At 38.3% G+C, this 25,065-nt stretch overlaps 1 protein-coding gene across 1 annotated transcript in view; it reads right to left on the bottom strand.

Moving 5' to 3' along the window:
- The window catches only part of MAN1A1 (mannosidase alpha class 1A member 1), a 216,474-nt gene that overhangs the window by 41,362 nt on the left and 150,047 nt on the right, over window positions 1-25,065 (bottom strand). Inside the window, exons 7-8 of the mRNA XM_063443480.1 lie at window positions 17,040-17,133; window positions 4,469-4,584 (exon numbers count right to left, since the gene is read on the bottom strand). Of these exons, the coding sequence (XP_063299550.1) occupies window positions 4,469-4,584; window positions 17,040-17,133 (210 nt within the window). The remainder of the gene's footprint in view (window positions 1-4,468; window positions 4,585-17,039; window positions 17,134-25,065) is intronic.

The following is a 25,065-nucleotide window of genomic DNA, read 5'->3' as shown; positions in this document are numbered from 1 at the left end:
AAGTCCCTACAAATACAAACATGTATTCCTGATCTAATAGTGTTAAAACCACCATCTAGCACCCTGATATCCTCTTGCCTCTCTAAATATAGTAAAATCTCACATGTATTCAAGTCTGCAGCTCCTGGCTCTGTCCCCAGACCTGCCCCTGCCTGCTGACATCATCAGAAGTGGTGGTCTGAACCAATCACAATGCTTACCCATAGGATTGGCTGGGACTGTCAAGGAGGCAGATCAGGGGCAGAGCCAGCACAAGTCAAACACAGCCCTGGCCAATCAGCAACACCACATAGATATGAATTGAATCAATGTATCTCTATGAGGAAAGTTCAGTCTGCATGCAGAGGGTGGAGACACTGAATGGTAGTGCTGCATATTTGGCAGGACTGCTTAAGGAAGCAGCTTAAGCAGCCATCTAAGGAGTAGCCAGTGGAGATATCACTAGGCTGTAATTTAACCACTGCATTTTCTCTGAAAAGACAGTGTTTACTGCAAAAAGCCTGAAAGGAATTATTATACTCACCAGAACAAATGCAATAAGCTTGTTCTGATGATTATAGTGTCCCTTTAATTATGGGGCAGTCAGTGAAAAGTGATCCTTTCCATCAACATTGCAAGCTATGTGAATGATTACGAATCAAAATGTATATAATATGGCTTAGAAAAATGAGACAGAAAATAAACAAACAAAAATATCAATGGCAGCATGATAGAGCAATATCTAATGGTTTCATCAAATATTTCTTAAACAAATATTTTATTGTAGAACATTGTTTAAATTATTATTCTTGATTTTGAGAAATAGTTAACGTGATGTACTTCAGAATTATTTAAGTGCTCTTATAAAGCTGTGCCACCACTGAGAGGAAGGCAATGAATGTGAGAAATTACAGTTAGAAATCCTGTGGGTCAAATTAAATCTCTAATAGAGTTTGTTCCTTCTACAGAAACATTTCTGTTTTATTGAATAGCAGCGAAATAGACTGCAGGATGACAGAGCAAATAGCCGCGTAAGATAAGTGGGCAGCCCTTTTGTGCAATAATTGTACATCTACAATGGATAAATAGCATTAATGAAAGTTGTAATGAAGCATTTGTGCATTTTGTAGGCTATACAAAGCGGTTACTTTATCTGTGGTTGACGGTCCTGCGAATATATTACCTCATGGTGATATCCATTACAGCAAAGCAATAAACACACACACACACACAAAAAAAGGCTTAAATGCACATTAACATTCCAAACACATGTCAAGTTATACCGATGGCAATGGAGTTATCTATGTAATAAAGTTACATGATTATCATGACAACCACAGTTAGGTGATTTTGATTTTTGTGTCTATTTTTAAACTTATAAACCATTGTTAAGCAAATACATAGTTTAAACGTGGTATTAAGGAGTTAGTGTTATTTTACATGATGATTATAGCTCACATTTATTTATTCATAACAAATGGCTTGCCAAGACCGGCATAATAAAAACTAAAGGCAGTTGCATGACCCAGTCGTAATGGGTTAAGATCTCAATTTATACTTTGTGTATAAAGAAATGGAAGCTGCAACTGGTCCTATTAAAAATGGCAGACTAAAATGATTACCAATATATGTATATTATAAGACAAAAAGCCTAACTTATTGTTGTTTGTAGAAAAAATTAATATTAGGGGAGTGTGTTACTATTTGGTATATAATGTAAACCCCAAGCTGTATCTAATAGGAGCAAGGAGAAAGTCAGAATATTTTCATAATCCTAAAATTAGCAATATGTGATAAATATGCCAATATGAAGGGGACTTGCTTGGCGAAGGAAACAGTAATACATTGCGTAGTTGGTTTGAAATATCACTTAATAGTTGCACTTCATTAGAAAAAGATAGAGACATAACTAGTAATACTCAAGACCTTACTAAATATTCATATTTGAAGGTTTTGCCGTTATTGTTATCTTGCAAAGCAAAATTGCAGACATTTTTTCTGATAAGGAGTTAAGAACAGTCTTTCAGTCTTTCAGGATTATTCATTAAACTCAAATAGTCCGATTTAGGACTTAATTAATATTTTTCACTTTTCAAAAGATTAGTTAGTTTTAAAAATATAGTATTTGGATATACAGATATATTTTATCATACTTGATATTTTAACAGTTTGTTAAATCATTTGAAAAGTTTATCCAAAAACAGTAAATCGAGGCCTTTTATTGCTAAAAAAAGCCAGGAGCATGCAAAAATCACATACTTGACAATGTGCACATTTTCATCAACGATCAATGATATCTAGGATTTTATTTTTCCATGAGGCAAAATATGTGGCAAAAGACCAGCTGCAAATATTCTGCGGCCTATTCATTGCTTTGTCAAATTAGGTATATTGCTCAGAAAAAGTATAACCGACCACAGAATTGTATTAGCTGCAAAAACGATACAAACGTTGCGTTAAAGGGACACTCCAGGCACCCAGACCACTTCTGCTCATTGGAGTGGTCTGGGTACCAACTCCCACTACTCTTTTTTATAAACTGCAATAATTACATTGCAGGGTTAACTCCACCTCTAGTGGCTGTCTACTAGACTGCCACTAGAGGGCACTTCCGCGTTGATAGCAAATATTTTCTTTGCTAGAGCGTCGCTGGACATACTCACGCTGTGTGAGGACCTCCAGCGTTGATCAATTCCCCATAGGAAAGCATTGAAAATCTTTTTCAATGCTTTCCTATGGGAGACCTAATGCACGTGCTCGGCATTGCCGCGCATGCGCATTAGGTTTCCTCAGCCGGCGGACGGGATCAGTCTCGCCCACCGGCTGACGCCATTACTGGGAGGAGTGACGCCGACCCGAAACCACCGAGGGACATCGACGGGGTCCCAGGTAAGTGACCTGAAGGTGTTTTCACCCCTTCAGCTACCTGGGATGGGAGGTGGCAGGGAGAGGGTACCTGCAGTGCCAGGAAAACTGATTGTTTTCCTGGCACTGGAGTTTCCCTTTAAGCCCAACGCAATCTCAGAGCTGTAAGAAGTTTAGATGATTGTTTACAGCATTCCCATTTCTTATCGCATTATGCCCAGCAAGTATACACGGCTTATAATTTCTTTATTTAAAGAAAGCGTTTAGTTTTTCCTTTTCTTTGTAAAGAACAAAAAGTATGACAACGAGAATCCTATGAAATGGTTCACAAAGCAATAATGAGAAGGAGGCGAACAGTACAATGAATACAAATAAAATAAAACAATACTGCACATTTTGGAGTCAGGTGGGACAAAAAAAACTGGGGCTGAACAACCACACAATCTGACAACAAACAATAAATCACAGGTAAACTCAGCAATATATATGCAATTGACAACTCCATAATTTTTCCTGGTTAAAATTCAGTTTTTCCAGGCTTGGTACATTTCCCACAGAGATGGCTCAGAAGCTGAAATTCAGAGAACCAGCAACTTTTAACCAGGCGGGGACACTAGGAAAACCATCAATGCAGTTACCATTGCAGTTTTCAACTCTTACAATATTGAACACACCGACTTCTCCACTGCTTTGACCTTTGGAAAACTTTATGTTCGTTTTGTTCAAGTAATTATTCATGGAGTTAGCCCCTGGTGTTTAGTAAAAAAAAATAAAAAAATCTTTCAATGCCCAGATTAACTCACTACACTATTTTACTTGCTGCCGTTCAATAGAACCAGTATATTATGCCTACATCACTGGGAAACCAGAGAAAATGGAAAAGTTCCTCTTTATAGGACTATTCCTACCCAGTAACAAGTAATATTAACACGTTTGAGGCAATACTGAAGTGAACTACCATATCAAAACTAACCAACAGAGTACATTAAAATGGGGCCAATTATAAAATGATTTCACTATAAAAATATACTATATAAGAAAGGGGCAATAGGTCACTCAAATCACCAATTGTTCTGTTATAAAACCAGATGGCTGCTGGTGTTGGCAATATGGTCATGCAAAGCTGCGTTTTAAATCGGAATAAGCAAGCAGATTTTTTCCATGTTCCTGAAAATTCTGCAAAGTACATCAGAGTATTGATGTACATGCTAACCATATCTGTGAACCATTAACATTAAACATTAATGAATAGTGTTCTCAATTCATAGCCATTCCTCAACATTTGAAATAAAAATTTTTAGCTGCTGCAAGAACATAGGCCCAATGTAAATATGGAGATCACATTCTTTTGTGCTCTAGTTCAAGATAAACATTCATTGCTAATTCAAGATAAACATATTCATTAGTTTCTGATTGCATATTAAATATACCAAACAAAGAATACATTTCTACATCTGAAATATCTTTTTTTTTTATTTCAATTACAATTGGAAACATCACTTTTTGTAATGGTTTTATTTATTAAATTTAGATTATTCCCAACTTGACATTTGTTTGAATAGAACAACCTTTGTAAAATTAAAATATTAGCTTCCAGTGAAAAAAAGATTTGAATCTCATTTACCTGTACAGCATCATAATACATCTTCTTGGCTTCTTCATCTGTCTTGCTTGACATTAGCCATGCCTTCAGCAAATATTCATAAAAGCTATCTCCAAGTCCCCCAACGGAAACGTGATCTGAAAGACAAAAGTGTAAATTAACAAATACAGCAATGAGAGACACCTGTTTGAAAGGACCATAGGCATTAGAAATTTTATATTAGATTAAAATAAAAACACAAGACAATGGATAGGCAGGAGTTAATGGGGGGAAGGAGGGGGTAACACTTGGATTTATTCTGTAGGGTTTCATGCATGTATTATGGAATGTTACTGAAACATGATGTGAAATCTCTAAACGGCTGGAGTTTCATTGCTTGTTTGGAATTCTATAATTTAGAACGCAGACATTAAGATAGTCTGCATGGACTGACGAGAGATGCTTTGTATTCAGAGAGATCTGTAGCATATATGCTGTGTGTCACTAAAGACTGATGAGCAATTTTACATGGAGAAAGTCTTGTCTGTTGCAAAATATCTTCTATAACAGTAAACAGTTTCTCTGCAGCAATATGTATAAGCTATGGAATGTATTCTTGTTGGAATAACAAAACCAAAACCTGGATGGTCAATATCCACGATTTTACTGTAGAGATGGTTTTCCATATATCCATTTAATATTTCCTTTTAAAATATTTAGTAATTCTGCCTCAAGCCACTTGGTAGATAATCACTACTTTAACTTTTACTATATTCTCTGCAAAACACAAATTGGACTGACCTACTTCACAACATAGCTTAGAGCAGGGGTGCCCAAAAGGTAGATCCCCAGATGTTGTAGAACTACAACTCCCATGATGCTTTGCATGCATTTAGAATGACAATGCATCATGGAAGCCGTAGTTTTAAAACATCTGGGGATCTACCTTTAAGGCACCCCTGGTTTAGAGAGTGGGAGTTTGCATTCACATAAGCTGACACTCCAGTTACATGGTTACTAAAACATGCAAGTAATTTACAGGAGCTAAGGTAATGCATGTCTGGGTACTGAATAAAATAGGGGCGACCTTTCCCAGAGCTAAGCAGCTAATCTGACACAAATAACGCACATAAGACAAATCAACTTAGAATGGGTTTGAAGAGACACAGACCACTTATTCCCAATCCAAAAAAATTGGTACAGATCATTCGGTCAACAACACAGTTGTTGATATTATTGTATTACCAATGTCTGTTTGATGTGGAATTTCTTATCTACCACTCTGTGTGGGGGAAAACGTTCAATTAACAGATTGGAGATAAAAACTTCTAAAGTAAACACACTAAACAGAATTAAAATTAAATAATTTTTCATGGAGGCAGAAACAAGAGTGATTTAACTCCTAAATGGCAGAGAAATGAGCAGTGACACTGCACTGGCATGATCTATATGCTAAAACTGCTATAGTAAGCTGAAGTTGTTTTGGTGCTTAAAGGACCACTATAGTGCCAGGAAAACACTCTTTTTCCTGGCACTATAGTGCCCTGAGGGTGCCCACACCCTCAGGGTCCACCTCCCACCGGGCTCTAGGGGGAGGAAGGGGTTAAACGTACCTCTTTCTCCAGCGCCGGACGGGGAGCTCTCCTCCTCCTCTCCGGCTGAATGTGCATTCAGCCAGTCTCATAGGAAAGCATTTATAATGCTTTCCTATGGACGCTGGAGTCTTCTCACTGTGATTTTCACAGTGAGAAGCGCAGAAGCCCTCTAGCGGCTGTCAATGAGACAGCCACTAGAGGCTAGATTAACCCATTTATAAACATAGCAGTTTCTCTGAAACTGCTATGTTTATAGAAAAAAGGGTTAACCCTAGCTGGACCTGGCACCCAGATCACTTCATTAAGCTGAAGTGGTCTGGGTGCCTATAGTGGTCCTTTAAAGTATCCAAAATGTACATCTATAATTCGCTTTAGACATTTAGTTAGGTCTCTTTTCATAAAGCATTCCCGCAACACACTTCACCAAGAAAAAATGTGCAAGTGTCCAATTAATTATGATCCCTTAAAATGTGGTGCTGTAGCTGCTCCTTCATAATTAATTGTTTTCATATAAATACTTGCAAATACCTCCATCCTGCCTTCATGTCTATGACCCAATATGCATACTTTATGTGTCCCACCCAGAAGAGCAAAAGAATTCTTTTACTACTGGAATAAACTCTTGCATAGATTTTAAATTTCAGATCAATGCTGTTAACTTTTGCCATGTGTTTTTTCGGATTGTCTCTTTCTCACTAAAACCTTCCTTGTACCCAACTGACCTCCTTGAGAGTCCCTAAGTGATCTTGACATATTCTCTCCATTTATGCATCATCAACATTTGTCCTTGGCAAAACTGCCAATATTAATAAAGTCTGATTCGATTACACGTTGTACTCCATGATAAACAACAACAACAACGACGCACTGTAAAACATCCTTGATAAGGACTCTATACAGACATGTAAAATAAATATGTTGGCATAGAAAGCCAAATTAACCATGCTTGTTTGACAGAATACATATTTACATTTGGCACAGTATCTAAGCAGCAACTGTATTTAAAGCAGAATGAAACAGCATTGATAAAAACAGGTCAATTTAATAAAAGGTAAAGAAACTGGCTTTAATAATAAAGTAAACATACAGTAAGTGCCTTTTTATGTCAGTTACCTTCTTTTGTGGAAAATTGCAAATGATGTTGACATTAAGTGTCTTTCTAAGCGGCAAATGGCATAGACACCAAAGAATTCACAGTCTCTCTTAACTATACCAAACAAAGCATTAACATTCACAGTTTATTGGAGGGACATTCCAGTTGACTATGACCTGGAATTTTTAATCAGCACTATATATAAAGCATTAATGAAAAATACGAAGTGGAAATAATGTGATAGAAACCACTGAATCACATGGCTTTGCAGTAAATCTCCAGGATGTGCAGACCACTGCAGATGTCAGAGTATTTTCCTTGTGTTCAATAGGAGGTCCTAGCATACTCCCATAAATCCTTGCTCAACAGTATGTTGCATTAACCCCTTAAGGACCAAACTTCTGGAATAAAAGGGAATTATGACATGTCACACATGTCATGTGTCCTTAAGGGGTTAAAGTTGGCTTTTAACAGAAAGCAATGGAAATATTAATTTATCGTAGAGATAAATTGGATACTCAACTGAATTCTTTTTAGATATAAAAGGAACACTCTGGGCACCATAAAAAACATCAAAGGCACCAACTTACTTTTAGGGGTTAAACAACTCACAAATTTGTTATGGTGCCTGGAGGTTCCCTTTAAACTTGTCTCTGGTGTCACCATGAGTACATTTCTTTGTCTTACGCTATTGTAATATTGACCCTTAGTCCTGTCTGCATCCCACCTAATGTCTGAAACAAAGCAATCCTCCCCCATGACACTAACAGGCTAGATTAATTGGCGGCACATTGGTGTTTGAAAGGAGTGACAGCACTCAGCCTGTTCCTACAGCTCTCCTGGAATTGCAAAAAGCAGAAGTAGTAACCATAGCAATCACAGAACATGAACTGTAGTTGCTGTGCCGAAGAACAGTAGAACCAGATAAAGGAAGGTTCTCATGCTTTTACCTATTGGTCATTTGCCAGCAATTGTCAATGACTAGGGAAAAAACCAACCCTTTTTTGAAATAGGACCCTCCCCTCAACAATCTTTACTTTTGATAGTAATTAAAATGACTATATGCCTCCTTGATAACATAAGTCGTGGAGGAGGCTGTGGCAGCATTAATGGAGATTTGCCACTTGAGCACACACTACAGTGTTCCTTTAAGCTCCAGAAGGCACATTATAAGAGCTGAAAACTGGCACCCCTCTAGTGGACAGGGGCATTTAGACAGGTGTCTATCATGGTCTTCTCCGGCCATATATACTATAAAAAAAGTTTGATAGTTAGCTGTATTTTAATGGTTAATGCAGTTTGTGTTCCACTTGAAAACAAGTTCATTAAGCCAGTATCCAAAGAATGAAATAGGTAATCTCAGCAAACCATGTGAAAACCAATCATTAATGCTGTAATAACAAAATAAATAAAATGCACACTTGTAGTTGAATACACCACTGGAATCTAAATATCATATAATTTCTTCTACAGATGGCTACATCTTCCTTAAACCAAAAAAAAAACCTTCAATTTTTGCCTAATTACAATTAAAAGCAACTCATGTTGGAGTAATCGATCACTAGCAGACACTTCATTCGAATTACTTAACAGGAACAAATTGAATCAATACAAAGCATGGCAACTTTAAATTACACAGAAACTATATCGTCTACAAAATGAAGTATGATGATGGAAACCATAAAATCCCAAATAACCTCAAAACACACAGATAGTAACCTCTTCGCGGGAACTGGGCATCTAACTCAATCGGATTCTTTAGGCTAAAGAAAATTCTAAACTGCAATATTAATATTAATATGATATATTAAATGGTAAAACAGGACCAAACATTCAACTACTGTGGTGTGGCCGCTTAATAAAGAGCACCATGTATTATTTAAAACCACTGGCTGCAAGCCAATCCTATAACATACGATCTGTTATTAATAATGCATGGACTATACATTTAGAAAAAATATGATTTATACAGAAATAACTAAATGGGATACAGGACTAAAGGAAGATAAACCTCAATGGGTTATTTTCTTTAAAACACTTGATAAATAATGGTTTCAGGGAATTAAAAAAAAAAAAAAAATCTTTCAAGGATTTGCATTGATTCCCGTGGGAGTGTTGTATGGTATATATTTTGTGGATTTATCCATCAGATTAATTAGAAACAAGCTATATTTGCACATGCATGGCTAGCTGGAAATTCAGACACCTACAAGTGATTAGACCGTTCCATAAATGTCTGCACGGTAGGTAATTATAGGAAATAGTGTGCATGTCAAACTACTTCCTCTTGGAAGTGAGAGGCAACAGGCTGTGATAAAACGTGGCGTTGGCATGAAGAAAAAAAAAATTAACACACGCATGATGCCTTTTGGCAAGATGTGCTTGCAGTAGTACTTCCTTACTGGGACTCTCTGCAAGTCAAGGCTAAATAGGGTCCTGGACTTGCAGAGAGTCCCAGTAAGTAAGTATTTCCCAAGTAAGTGGATTAATCTCATAAGAGCAAGCATTAGGCTGCTAGAGTAGGACCTGCCGAGAATGGGGTACATTGACAGTGGGGCAGGCTTATGCAATATATGATCATATAATGTAACTAAACCTCCATTATTTTTTGCCTAGGTGAGGTGTTTTTAAATAAAACTATTACAATCTCTAAGATTTGAAATCATTGTTTAGTGAATAAGAAAGTGCACTGGATTCTGTATTTTTTATATTTTGGCCCCAGCAGCACCCTATAATGTATGCATGTTCAGGTGAGTGCAGCCCTCTTGGTTTCTTTTATATATTTGGGAGGCCAGGCCAACTCCTTGGTTTTGCACCCCTTCCTGTCACAGGTGTCTCATTTGGTAACCCTATTTCCTCTCTTCTAATATTCCATCCCTAATTCTCGGGGACTTCAATATTCCTATTAACCCACCTTTGACCTCTGCAGCCTCTAAACTACTTCCAATTACTTCCTCCCTCGGGCTATCACAGTGGGCTAATTCTCCCACCCATGTAGCTGGCAATACCCTTGACCTAATCTTCTCTTATGCAGGTACAGTATCCAATATCTGCAACACTCCATTTCCTCTCTCTGATCACCACCTCTTATCATTTGCTCTCGTGTACCCACTCACCCACCAACCTCAGCCTAACTCCCCTCAACTCCGGAGGGACCTTAATTCTCTTGATCTCCAGCAGTTGTCAGCTGATATTGATTCACAACTGCTGTCCATCCCTTCACTCTTCTGTCCTTCACATACAATACTACTCCCCCCTCTGCCTTGAACGCTGCAGCACCACTCCAAACAAGCACCTCGAGGAGGACCCGCGCCCCCAACCATAGCATACTAAATCAACACGCTACCTGCAAAGATGCTCCCGTTGTGCTGAACGCTCCTGGAGGAAGTCTCGCACCCAGTCAGACTTTCTCCATTATAGATTCATATTGTGTTCATACAGCGCAGCCCTTGCCCTTGTCAAACAGTCCTACTTTTCCTCTCGCATTAGTTCATGCTCCCGCAATCCCAGGCTTCTCTTTGACAGCTTTAATTCTCTTCTTCGCCCTGCTGTGGCCACCCCCCAAACTAACCTTACTGCTGATAACTTTGCATGTTACTTTACGGACAAGACTGAACAGCTAAGGAAAGAATTCTCCCCTCCTTGCCATTCTGTTTCTCAACCACACATAGATCATGCCTTTCCTAACCTTCAGACATTCTCCCCAGCTACTGACCAAGAGGTGGCTGCTCTTCTCTTTTCCTCTCACCCCACCACTTGCCCACTCGATCCTGTCCCATCTCACCTTATTAAATCTCTCTCCACTTGTCTCATGCCTTCCTTAACTCACATCTTCAACTGCTCCCTCTCTTCTGGCATTGTCCCTGCTGACCTTAAACATGCCACTGTAGTACCTATACTAAAATAAAATCCCTCGACCCGTCCACCCCCTCTAACTATCGTCCCATATCCCTGCTCCCTTTTTCCTCAAAGTTTCTGGAAAGACTTGTCTATACCCGTGTGTCTCATTTCCTCAATTCCAACTCTCTCCTTGACCCTCTTCAATCTGGCTTCCACCCTCTCCACTCTACTGAGACAGCGCTTATCAAAGTTACTAACGACCTAATCACAGCTAAATCCAAAGGCCACTACTTCATACTAATTCTTCTTGACCTCTCTGCAGCCTTTGACACCGTTGATCATGTTCTTCTTCAAACTCTTCAATCACTTGGTCTCTGTGACTGTCCTCTCGTGGTTTTCCACTTGGTCTCTGTGACTGTCCTCTCGTGGTTTTCCTCTTATCTCTCCCAACGCTCATTTAGTGTCCTTTTCTAATGATACCTCCTCCCCTCGTCCTGTCTCGGTTGGAGTGCCCAAGGCTCTGCCCTTGGTCCCCTTCTATTTTCTCTTTATACTGCCTCTCTTGGCAAACGTATTACCTCTTTTGGATTCCACTACCACCTGTATGCTGATGAAACCCAATTATATCTCTCCTCCCCGGACCTCTGCCCTGCCGTCCTGCAACGTGTCACTGCTTGCCTTTCTTCCATCTCTGACTGGATGTCCTTCTGCTTTCTGAAACTCAATCTCTCTAAAACTGAGCTCCTTGTCTTTCCTCCTCCTAATACTGATCCTCCTCTTTCGCTCTCCCTTCAAGTTTGTGGTACCCACATCAGTCCATCCTTGCAATTGCGCGGTCTTGGCGTCATACTTGATTCTGGCCTCACCTTTGAGCCTCACATCCAGCATGTTAACAAATCCTGTAGATTCCATCTTAAAAACATAGCCCGCATCCGTCCCTTTCTTACACAAGATGCTACCAAGGAGCTTGTCCATGCTCTAGTAATTTCCCGCATGGATTATTGTAACCCTCTCCTGATTGGTCTTCCCAAAAGCCGTACTCCACCGCTACAGTCCATAATGAACGCTGCTGCCAGATTTTCCTCTCTAGTCGGTTCTGTCATACCTCACCCCTCTGGCAGTCCTTACATTGGCTTCCTGTATGTAGGAGTCAATTCAAGGTACTAATTCACACCTATGAAGCACTGAACAACTCTAGCCCCTCTTTTATCTCCTCACAGATCCATAGGTATGTCCCTTCTCGGTCTCTCTTCACTCTGCCCGTGACCACCTCCTGTCCGTTGTCCGCACCCGTACGGCCAACTCACGCTTGCAGGACTTCTCGCGGGCGGCTCCCTTCCTATGGAATAGTCTGCCTACCGCCATCAGACTCTCCCCTAGTCTTGCATCTTTTAAGAAGTGCCTTAAAACCCATCTCTCTAGGAAAGCTTATGGCCTACAAGACTAACCTCTACCTCACATACCTGTCTCTTGCTCTCTCCTAAAGGGCAGCCCACCTTATTTGACTGCAAATTCCTGTCCTAATGTGTTTTACACCCCACCTCCTATAGAATGAGCAGGGTCCTCTTCAACCTATTGTTCCCGTAAGTTTTTTGTAATTGTCCAATTTATAGTTAAATCCCCCTCTCATAATATTGTAAAGCGCTTCGGAACCTGTTGGCGCTATATAAATGGCAATAATAATAATTCCAGGACCCTATTTAGCCTTGACTTGCAGAGAGTCCCAGTAAGGAAGTATTTCCCAAGTGGGTGCTAGAGTAGGTCCTGCCGAGAATGGGGTACATTGACTTTGTGGCAGGCGTATGCAATGCATGATCATATAATGTAACTAAACAAAAATTATTTTTTGCCTAGGTGAGGAGTTTTTAAATAAAACTATTGAAATCATTGTTTAGTAAATAAGCGAGTGTGCTGGAGATATATACACACATACATACATATACATACATACATATATATTTATTATTATTTATTTTCAAATAAAATGCATAGTTTTATAGGTTAAGTTGTATACAAAGGAAAAAGGAAAAAAAGACAAAAGAAGATGTTCTGCATGTTAAAATATGAGTGAAATCAGAAAACACAGAAGAACAACATCTTGTCTATAACTACAGTAGAGTCAAGATGGTTTGAGTGATATTGCAAGGAGGAAACACGCTAGCTATTATCTTGATAAAACAGCTTTTAATGTATTGCATAACAAGGGATCAAAGTGTGGTTTTCTAGCATATAATGAGTGTGCAGTTTCTTCATTCGTTGAGATGTAATGTTCCTTAAAACTGACAACAGTGTTTGCACAGCGCAACTGTGCACAGACACATTTTTGGAACTTTTGAAGAGCTGCACAATCAGAATGACCTAAAAACCACCTCAAGCTAGAGCCCATCATTTTAATTGTATTCAAGACTAATTCTGGATAAAACTACTCTAACACATTTTCATATTGTAGGTTTAACGTCATGTGTTGCCAGAATCACAGAACATTTGTAATGTCTGGAAGTCCACCACTTTAAAAAAAAAACAAAAAACAAAAAAGGACCTATATGTATTTTTCCATAGTATTACATCCCAGAGTTTGTTTAAAGGGGCACAATAGGCACCCAGACCACTTTAGCTCATTGAAGTGGTCGGGTTACAGTGCCCCTATTGCCCTTAGTCCTGTAATGTAAAATATTGCAGTTTTAGAGAAACTGCAATGCTAACATTGCAGCAATAAGTCATCCTCCAGTGGCTGTGTATCAGACAGCCACTAGAGGCGCTTCCTGCTTGTTAGGTGACTTTTGTTCGCATAAGCGACGCTGGACGTCCTCATGTTCTGCATGAGGACATGCATCGTCAGAGAAATCCCCATAGGAAATCATTGATTCAATGCTTTCCTACGGAGAGGGCCTAATGCGCTCACAGCGCATACAGGTTTGTATTCCTAACACTGTAGTAATTTGATGGTTTTCGATTTCAGAAAAAATAACAATTTGTTAGATTGCAAAAATGTGAATTGAGGTCAGGATTCCTACAAGGTTTGACAAAGACTCTATTGGATAGTAACATCTTGTAATAATGCACTGGTGAAAATTATTATCTTGCTCTACTATAATTCTCTCTGAAAACTTGCTAAATTACACATACAATTGATTACTTGAAGGGTAATCATATATAAAAAAAAATAGCTTTGTGCGTGCATAAGCTTACATTTTACCCTCTTTCTTCAAAGTGTTTAAACCTTGCATTTTCCTTGACATTCCAGACAAGAGACTATAATTTATTTTTAAAGTATCACAAAGACATTATTTTAAATAATATGTACAATAATGTGAAAAAAAAAATCATAAGTGAAATGTCAGCATTTGCCACAAGTATCAAGGTTTTTTTTCAGTTGATATAATGAGCCCTCATCAAAACAAGACATTTCCTGATTTGGCCAGTCAAGATCATTTAAAGGCACAACTTTTTTTTTCCCCGCTTTCTTTTTTTTTTACTTTTCTTTCCTTATGCCCACTGTATTGTAATGATTAATTCTGCGCCCCACACCAATGCCACCCATATATATTATCTTGTATATTATTTTCCTTGTGCTTAATTATTATTATCATCATCATGGTATTTATATAGCACCATAAAATTTGAGTTTCGCCTAAGGCCTTGCCAAGTTTAGAGCCGCCACTGCTTGTAGGTATACCAATTGATATCTGCATTGCACTCTATTTGGCCAAGAGTGTCAGCGGATCGCATTAAGCCTATCACAGCCACCCATTGCTGTTCAGTCTAAGGCTTCCTCATTAGCCCATGCAATATAGAGGGGATGGGTTTCTAGAGATTGTAGTTTAGCATTGAAACGTTAAAAACGGTTTAATATGCTGAATGGAAGAAGAGCACAAGGGGACTCCAGACACTATAACTCCAGCTCAATATTCATGATCTCAGCCAATTCAATTCTTCACTCACTAAGGAGGCTAGTGCAAATACGTAGCAAATTGCCATGTTGCAACAATTAGCATCTCCTCACAGAGATGCATTGAGTCAATACTATGGAGGCACTAAAAGTCAGACCATATATCTTTGCAGGATGAACCCAGGAAGTCCCTCTAGTGGTACATTACAGGTGGTCAAAGACAGCAATATAAACACTGCCTTTTCTCAGAAAAGTCAGCGTTTACAAGGCTCATCCATCACAGACACTATTAATCTGTAGTTGTTCTGTCTCCTATAGTGTCCCTTTAAGTTATTTTAAAATAAAATAACAGATTTACAATGTAATGTGTCAGATGGTGTCGTATTAAAGGTGCCCTCAAGCACTATTTCATATAAGCTACATGACTGCATGGTAATTCAACTTAGTCTTTCTACGCCTCTACAGGATAGATTTATAAATATACTTTTTTTTTTTAAATTGTACATATTGTTGATACTTCCAGGTGGCAGGTTTAAAGGTTACGCTGCAAGGATTAAACAGATTTGTAATTAAAATAACCTTGTACTACTTAATTTCACCCACACAAAAAAAAAATAAAAAACATTTAATACAGCAGAGAATTTGGAAAAGTATTCACATCAACTGGACATTATGGGTATTTAAAAAAAAATATATATATATTTTTTTTAAAGACCTTTCAAATATGTTTGTATTGGAATAAGTATGCACATTAAGTGCCAAGATAACGGTGTGAAAAGAAAAATGGAGCTGCACTCCTGTGGTTTGAGAAAAACAGCAAATCTATGTAAAACAGTAAACATGGAAAAACAAACAAAATACAAGTCAACAATAAGGGGGCATAGTTGATTTCATTAAAAGGACAAACGGGTCTTTATTTGGTACCTTAGATACTTGTCAGAAGACAGAAACATTTCTACAAGGGCAATTAGGATTACGAATAGGGATGTATATTAAGGACAGACAAAAAAAGAACGAATAGAAAAGAACAAAAGTTTGCTTTGTTAGAATGATGTACTTTTCTCCTGTAAGGCTGTGAGCTCAGTCTAACTCATTAGCTTTGAATAGCTACAGCTAGCTCTTTTTTCCCTCTTTTTTCACATGTGAATGGTTTCCAATGGAAGCTGCTTTACAGGGACAGGAAAGGCTTTCCCGTCAAATTGCTTATTCTTTCATTCTCCAAACACATTTATACTGAATATGATTTGCTTCACGTGACCTCACTGTGTGGTTCTGAAAACTGAAGTTATTGCATATAACTAATCTATAGAATTAATGAGCTGTTAATTCAATATTCACAAGTGTATTGCATAAGCCTCTGTGTAATTTATATTGATACTTCAGCTGAGTGATTAAACTACACAAGCAGAACAGCTGAAAATTGGCATGTTTGCGTGCGCATATACACAGCAATTCAATAACACTGATTATTTCAAGCCTACAGAGAGAACTTTAGCAGATGAATCATTTTTAAAAGGCTAATTAATAACTCTTCGGCCGTGCCTAAATGTATTTTTCAACAAATGTTTGCATCAATCAAGCAATTATTCTCTCATCTTCGCATTGCTTTCTATTTTATAAGGGTTGTACTTTAATCTTAGATCTGTTTATAGTTACTTCCCATTTACCCTTCACTTAGTCCCACAGCAATCTATGACCTTTCCAAAAGCCCACGGTTGATTGAGACCATCCCAGTTTTGGGGTTTTGGGTTTGTTCCTTGGTGTCTCACATCTGGGTCACCAGGGAATTGCCCACAGCAAGTGCAGCACCACTTTATTAGATGCAAAGCCCATGCATTTGAATATCCTCAGGTTTTGGTAGGGATGGCCACTGCATCACTATACCTAGTCTTTCAACAGTTATATGATCAGGCAAGACACCAGTGTACAGTAAAATGCAAACTCCTGTGGAAAAGAGAGTCTGAGATTAAGGTTTTTTTTCTTCTATCACTTTTCATGGGACTTAACAGTAAGCACAACAAACATAACATTTTGATCATGAAAAGTGGAAGATTGCTCCAACTGCACACATAGTGAAGAAAGAGTGGAACATACCAAGTGATAAATATTTCTCCTCTACATATGTTACAATCTTGTGAATTGTATCCCAGCTTTCATAGTTATAATTTAGCTGCTCCAAAATTCAAGCATACTTACTTTGACCCCATTGACCACTGCTAGGATTCAGATAGTTTGGATATAAACCTTGTGGTTTATCTAATCGATTTAAGACTTTACGAATATTCATGACCTAAAAAAAAAAAAAAAGAATGGAACAAATTTTAGAATACAACATCCAATTATTAAAACATTTTCAAATGTTACGTAACATTTCTTTTTTTCTGAATCACTGCATCCCCAATTGTCTATTTATTTGCCAAATAATGTATCACTCCCAAAATTTCTTCCAACTTCTCCACCTCATATCCAGTTATTCATATTGCTTTGGCTTTGGACTTCTATGATTATTTCACTATTTCACAATTCAGGTAGTTTCCCCATCAATTTACTGTGCATATCTAAATAAAAAGCTCATGTAAGAGAGTCATAAAAACACCTAAATGATGCATTGGAACATTACTAAAAGGTTAATTAGATTCTAACAATTCAACCAAACAATCTATTGCTCTACTATCAGTTTAATTAAACACCATAACATTCCAACCTACTTCTGCTAGAGCATATATTGCATTTTCACAGATATTTTGGCCACAATTCTTGCTTACATTTACATGAAAAAATATCTTCATGTTTCAGGTAAATGTTTTACAGAAAAGATATATCAAAGGCTTTAAGTTTGCTGGTGGGAACACATTTAAAGCCACCTTAATACAAAAAATGGTCTCTGTCAATGGTAATATATTTTAAAATTAAAACACCACCATAGGGTCAGGAACACAAAGTGTATTCCTGACCCTAGAGTGTAAAAAAAGCTCCCCCGGCCTCCCTAATATAGTAAAATCGTTATTCCAGTCTGCTGCTGGCTCTGACACAATCTGCTTGCTAGGCTGACATCATCAGAAGTGGGGATCTCCATAGAACAGTATTGGATTGGCTGAGACTGCCAAGGAGGCAGATCAGGGGTAGAGCCAGGACAAGCCAACCAGCATCTCTATGAGGAAAGTTCAGTGTCTCTATGTAGAGCATGGGGACTCTGCATGCCAGTGCTGCACCTCTAGCAGCCATCTGAGGAGTGGCCAGTGGATGTATCCCTAGGCTGCAATATAAACACGGTCTTTTCTCTGGAAAAAAAACTATGTTTACTACAAAAAGCCTGGCTGGAATGATTATACTCCCCAGAACAAATACAATAAGCTGTAGTTGTTCTGGTGACTATAGTGTCCCTTTAATCTGGAACGCTATTAGACATTTATGGCATGCTGTAATAAAACCAGGACAGTTGGGTAAAATAAGTGTTTACTCCATTGAAAATATATAAATTGCCAATGTAACATGTACGACCAACATACTTCAATTAGTGGATGCCCATGCATCCTGAGACCTGTGCCTTAACATAGCGTGACCTAGCTGATAACACACATATCACAACATGTCTGCACACACAAATATAGCTGGGGCTGAAACATAGGTTTCTGGTAGGTACAACTTCCTGGCAGAGGTCTCATCCTTCAAGCCTATAGCAGATTCATACCTTCCAGTCACTGGAATGGGGTTTCTCTGCTCATTTGTGCTGCCATGGAAACATAGTTAATGCAGTTATAACCTCTTATTATTGGCAGAGTTCCCAGAGCCGCATAGTTCCAGAAGGTAATGCACTGGAAGTGATGCATTAGCTTCTGATTGCATTTGAAGGCATAGGAATGTCTACAGAATGCATGAAGCCAAGATCTCAGCATGGATTGTGTAATATACACCATATGGTGCTTAGGAGAACCAGATGGAGAATCAAAAAAGTAGATATTTGTTATACAGTTAATCTATAGGGATTATTCCTCTCTTGCCTGCACTTTCTTTTCTTTTTTTTATTCTTTTAAAATTTGAGAGGCAGACATGAAGAAATACAGTGTACAAATTAGACAGAATAAGCATCAGTCTAACATTAGACACATAACATGTTAAATTTACAATATATTATAAAAAAGAGTAAATATTATGCCAACAATAATATATATGTTCTGCATTTGAGATTAGAATAATTTAAATACGAAACGTATTTTTTTTGCGTACGGTCTATTATTGAGACAATATGTACCTATGGACCCGTGTCCTGCTTTCATATTTTTTTTTTTTTTTAAAAGAAGTAGGGGAAAATAAATGAATAAGAAAAAATAAAATAGAAGAAAAATGAAAGGAAGGAGGGGAGGGTACTGCCGCGCGCAATTTACTCAGTGAGTTAGTTACAGCTATTTTAAAAATTATTAGAGGTAAATTCTTTCCAGGGATCCCATACTCTAGAGCAGGGGTAGTCAACCTGGTCCCTACCACCCACTAATGGGCAGTTTGGGATTTCAGGTGGGCGGTGGTGGGTTCTGCAGAAACCGCCCAGTGGGCCTCGATGGCCGTGCAACAAGGCCGGCAGGAAAATCCTTTCATCTCCCCTGCCGGCCCATGCAGAGCTAGCCTTACTGTAAGCCATCTCGGGCTGGTGAGAAGATCACAGATTTCCCTCAACGGCCCGCTGGCACTTAGTTTCAGCAGAGGGAGGGAAGGGCCTGGGAGGCTCGGTACTCTTCCCGCGTGTTACCATGGCAACGTTGCGATACAGTGCTGTGCTCGCAGGAGAGTCAGCCTGCAGCCGGAAGAGTTGCAGGCTAAAGAGAACATGCCACGACTGAACCACCAGGGCTTGCAGCATTATGTCCACCCTCCTTGGTAAAAGGTAAGAAGAAAGGAGGGGAGACATTAAGATATATTTTAACATCTCACCCACTTACACACAGCATAGACCCTATGCACCCTTTACACACATTCCCCCCCTCCTCTCTCTCACACACACACACAAAGTAGAATAGAAAACATATATATATATATTAATTTAAGTACATATTTATTTTGAAGAAAAAAACCTTTAAAACATTTTTTTTTTTACAATATCGCACTTGAGCTATATCAACATAGATACAAAAGTGGGCGGTATGTATTAAAAGGTTGACTACCCCTTGAGAGAGAGAGAGAGAGAGCTTGAGAGAATGCTGTGTGTGAACGCCTGACCTTTGAGGTCAGTTCATCCATTACCGCATTGTCTTTGATTTTTGTATTAACAAAAAGGCGTCTGCTAGGGCATCTGTTTTGAGCCATCTGGCTGCAAGGACCCTGTGGGCCACTTGTGTGATCAAATTCAAAAGTTTTTGATTATGTTTGGAAATTCCCTTAAATTGGTCGAGACAAGGGGAAGGTCCAAGTAGAGAGAACAACTGGTGACCTCTGTTACGAGATCCCTTATGTTCTTCCAGAAGCTATGTAATTTGGAGCAATCCCAACACATGTGAAGGTATGTACTTTTGTGACCACAAAGTCACCAGCAGATGTCTATTGCATTTTACCTAGTCTATGTAACCAAACTAGGGTCACGTGTCCTCTGAATATAATTTTAAACATGTTTCTTCCCACTCTCCCACTTCTAGGGCCAAAACGGTTTCCCATTCATTAAGATATATCTTAGTGAGGGTTCTTTGAGTATGCTTTGCTTATTTGTGTATATAGGATGGAGATCAGGCCCTTTCTGTATTTTCTTTTGTTACATAAGAGTTCAAAGAACGTGGGAAGTGATATTGCTACTTCTTTGATAGCTGTAGATTGTGAGATATCTCTTATATGGATGTAGCGGAAGAGGTAACTGGTCATTAGGTGTGTGATCTGTCTCAAATCTTCAAATTCTATCATTTTTCCTTCTGGCCATTCAGGGATATATCTTAAGAAAAAGAAGGAGGAGACCGCGCCTTAAATATAAAGAACTAGATAAATGTACAAAAAAAGTATACGTACACTATATTTGGAGTAATGGTCCTCTTACACAATATGACCTCAGAAAATAAAAAGGAACATACAAAGAATAATAGTGCAATAGGTTTGGTACAATAAGTGTGTAGATGAGTAATACTAATAGTTTTCCACTCACATATCCCAGAGCTCACCTAGAGCTCTGCCGTTAGTGCGCATGGACGGAACAATCCCCGTCTAAGGATATATATGAGGTAGTGGTGGTCCCAATCGTCTCGGATGGAGTAATATGTGGAGAGACAGGAGAATCCAGATAGTGCAATATATATTGGTAAAATAAAAGGTGAATAAAATGATATAAAATCAGTACTCACATTTACTAGAGCAGAACTTGCTCTAGTTTCTTTAGCGTAGGTGGTATAGTCCCCACCAAGGAACAGGATGGAAAAAAATAAAATTCAAATGTATATAAACAAATAATTTTATTTGAACAAAAATAGGATAAAATAAATAAGAGTGCTATTTAAAAAGTCTTTCAAAGTCCACTTTACGCGTTTCGCCTATCAAAAAGGCTTCTTCATAAGTGTGACACTTGTTCCGTCCATGCGCACTAACGGCAGAGCTCTAGGTTAGCTCTGGGATATGTGAGTGGAAAACTATTAGTATTACTCATCTACACACTTATTGTACCAAACCTATTGCACTATTATTCTTTGTATGTTCATTTTTATTTTCTGAGGTCATATTGTGTAAGAGGACCATTACTCCAAATATAGTGTACGTATACTTTTTTGTACATTTATCTAGTTCTTTATATTTAAGGTGCGGTCTCCTTTTTCTCACGTCACTTCTTTACAAGGTTGGGGTTCCTTGCACTGGTCACTGCAGCCTAATATTTTATATAGTGAGCGCCTAATTCATCCATCTTTTTGTACAGGGATATATCTTAGGATATCTGCCTCCTCAAGATTTCTAAAGTCATGTGGCCTTATGCCCGGGGCAAAACGTTTGTTGTGGAGGATTGGGGTCATTTGGGAAAGCAAATGTGCTGGCTTGAACTTGGTTCTCAACCTATTCAGATATTTAATTCAGGATGGAAGGGCAACCATAGTTTGTCTCTTGGAGTGGTATGCTACATGATGATTTAGGATAGTTGTGCGGCATAATTGTATAGGATAAGATTTGGAACCAAACCACACAAATTTCTTGGTCTGTAGAAAAGGTTTCTAGCTAGTCTATGGTGTTTGCCTGCACTTTCTTAACCAATATTGTATATGTTAAAATATATTTTTAAATAATATTCTCAAGTTTTTACAATTTTATATCCTACATTTTTTTTACTTGACTCATGTGTCCAGTCAGCTTATCTAGTTTTTGCTGTGTTTCCTGTGACATTGACACATTTTAAGGTCATGCTCAAAGCTGCATGGATTTAAAAAAAAACAACAAAAAAACACAAGGAGGGAATTTGTACCAGAGGGCAAACAGGTCAAGCTATTGATTCCTCATCTCAAGTTTCTTTTATTGCTAGACAACGTAACGCAGTAAAAACATAATTGAATTATGGGTAATTTATGTTTTATGCACATGATTTCATTTATGTGTTTGACTTTGTTCATTTACCTTATTCAGAGCCAGTTTACCCATTTGACTAGGTTATGAAATCCATCACAATTCACTATTTTCTAATTGTTGATATATGCTGTTATAAGCAAATTAAAAAAACCTTGCATTTAACATGGATATATACTTTAAATGTAATGCCCCCCATGTTTGTCCTTGCTGTACAAAGACTACACAATGTCACTTCAAAGTATAAAAATGTAAGTTTTAAAAGATTGCAATCCTAAGAAGGATAATTTATTATATATATATATATATATATATATAATAATAAATTATCCTTCTTAGGATTGCAATCTTTATATATAGAGGGGGGGTCTCTCCCTGGGTTCCAGTGGGGCTGTTCTATTTCTGCAGTACTCTTACTGCAGCTCCTTCTCTTCTGCCTGCTCGCTCTCTAATGATGCCGGGGCTGGAGGGACGTCATATTCCAGCTCCCGTCCTTATTAAACACGCGGAGCAGAGAGGAGTACTACTCCCTTGCGCACCGCCTCCATGCTGTCCAGCGGCAGCCGCTTTCAAAACTCCCTCGGCAGCCACATTAACCCCTTAAGGACACATGACATGTGTGACATGTCAGGATTCCCTTTTATTCCAGAAGTTTGGTCCTTAAGGGGTTAAAGAGCTGGCAAATTTCTAGTGGCGACCTGGAACCGGAGATTTGTTGAGCTCTGCACTTATGCTCCCTAAGTGGGATTGGTGTTTTTTATAAAGGACAGTCCTTTCTTTTGTTCCTACGCCGATTCTCCAAGTTATGCAGGTTCTTTTCTCTGTGGTTTGGTACCAGTTCTCCAGTACACTGACATCCCAGGACTGGTGTGCACTCAGCCTTCCACGTAACACAGGTTAAATGTTTAAACAATCCTATTTTTATTTTTTGGCTTTATATTCCCTGTGACTTGGCAACTGGAAATGTATTTGTGGCTGCCCTGTTTTTAGAAAAGACAGGTCAGCCACGAACTGGAGGTGAAATGGACATGACAGGTAGCTCAATTGCACTTGGAGTAAGCACACAAGACCTGATGTCAAACCGCATGAGATTCAAGGCATGATCATTGATTTCTTTATATAATGCACATAGATAATTTTAGTAACCACAGGAAGGCGATATCAAGGTTTACTAGGCAAGTGTTAATTATACAGAAGTGGAAATCAAAATGCTATACTACTACAAGGTGTTCAAATGCTTTATGCATTGAGACATTCTCCTATGGCTGAAAGGATATTCTCACACACCGTATTATTGAACTTCATTTTCTTTAGAGAGAAAGTTAATTTTAATGAGTGTATAAACAAATTGTTAATATTCTCTTAGTTGGTGTCTGTTCAGTATTCACATGATTCATTTGTCAAGGTGTAGTATCCCGCTGTTTCCAAATTACTAATCTCAGTGGGCACATGGATTTTTCAATTGTGAACACACAGTTTCATAGTATTAATGTTCCTAGCTGGTCGATGGCATTATTCAGGAGCAGCACCGATTTTTACTTTGTTAGGTTTAACTGTGCCATAGACAAGAAAAGCTCCATCCCCATCGAATATTAAATACCTACCAGTAACTACACTTGTTTTTTTAATTACAAGTTAAATTATGGTTGTTTACCTCTTAATGGTCTCTGTTATATCTAGAGATATCTAACCTGCAATGTTAATGAAGCAATATAGATGGTTACCAGCTTTCATTGAGGATCTTTCACTCTCAATTAAATATTCCAACAAATACTTTCACAGGGTGAAACAAAGAAATAAAGTATATACACTAAGAGAAAACACGTATACTGAGATAGTTCCAGGTGAACTTCACAACCACCTGTGGAAATATGTTACAAAAAGACAAAAGTGGAGACCACCCAGAATACGTATAATAAATGAAATACAAAAGGACAACCTGGTAAGGGTCCAATTCCCTAGAATGGGATCTGTGTAAAAATGAAAAACACTTTCATAGCGTAAAAAAGTAAATATAAATGGTGTTTAAAGTGAGATTAGAAATACACTCACAAACAAACGGTTATTCAGGCCTTTCACCCTCTCAGGGGTAATAAGATGAGCACAGAGGTCCTCCAGCACGATATATGTGGATATAAAAATGCAATATAGTGAAGAATGTTTAGAAATATATAAATTCACATTTATTCATTGCACTTACAAATTTTCAGCATAAAAAAGGCATCTCTCCATAAACATATGGAACTCCTAGTGAAGATAATCGAGTATCCACAGTCCAGAGTCAGGAAGAAGATACAGCATACAAATAAAATTAAATAAAAACAATAGTACATAAGTACATAAGAAGTGTAGTGATATCCAACGCGTTTCGTCCTGTTGAATGACGGACTTCTTCAGGGATAATAGTAGATCCACTTCTGAGGGTTTTTGTACCCTTCAACATCATTTTCTTAATCCGGTACAGCTGTTTACGGGCATGCGATTCACTGTGAAACGCAGAAATCTGGCGCGAATACAGGAGGCTGCTCCAACAGTTCCGGGTAGTAGTGCGCATGCGCGTGATGTCCGCGCATGCGTCTATTGAAAAGACCACTGCCTGTGGGGGACAAAAAGCATAGAAAGGCGAAAAACGCCTGAGAACCAAACCGAACCCCTATTTCTACAGATTCTAATGAAGTGGAGAAGTTTCCGAAAATATTACATCATACAA

This window comes from Pelobates fuscus, chromosome 2 (assembly GCF_036172605.1).
Source record: "Pelobates fuscus isolate aPelFus1 chromosome 2, aPelFus1.pri, whole genome shotgun sequence".
NCBI lineage: Eukaryota > Metazoa > Chordata > Amphibia > Anura > Pelobatidae > Pelobates > Pelobates fuscus.
The sequence above is the reverse complement of the archived record's forward strand: the minus strand, read 5'-3'. Positions and strand labels throughout refer to the sequence as shown.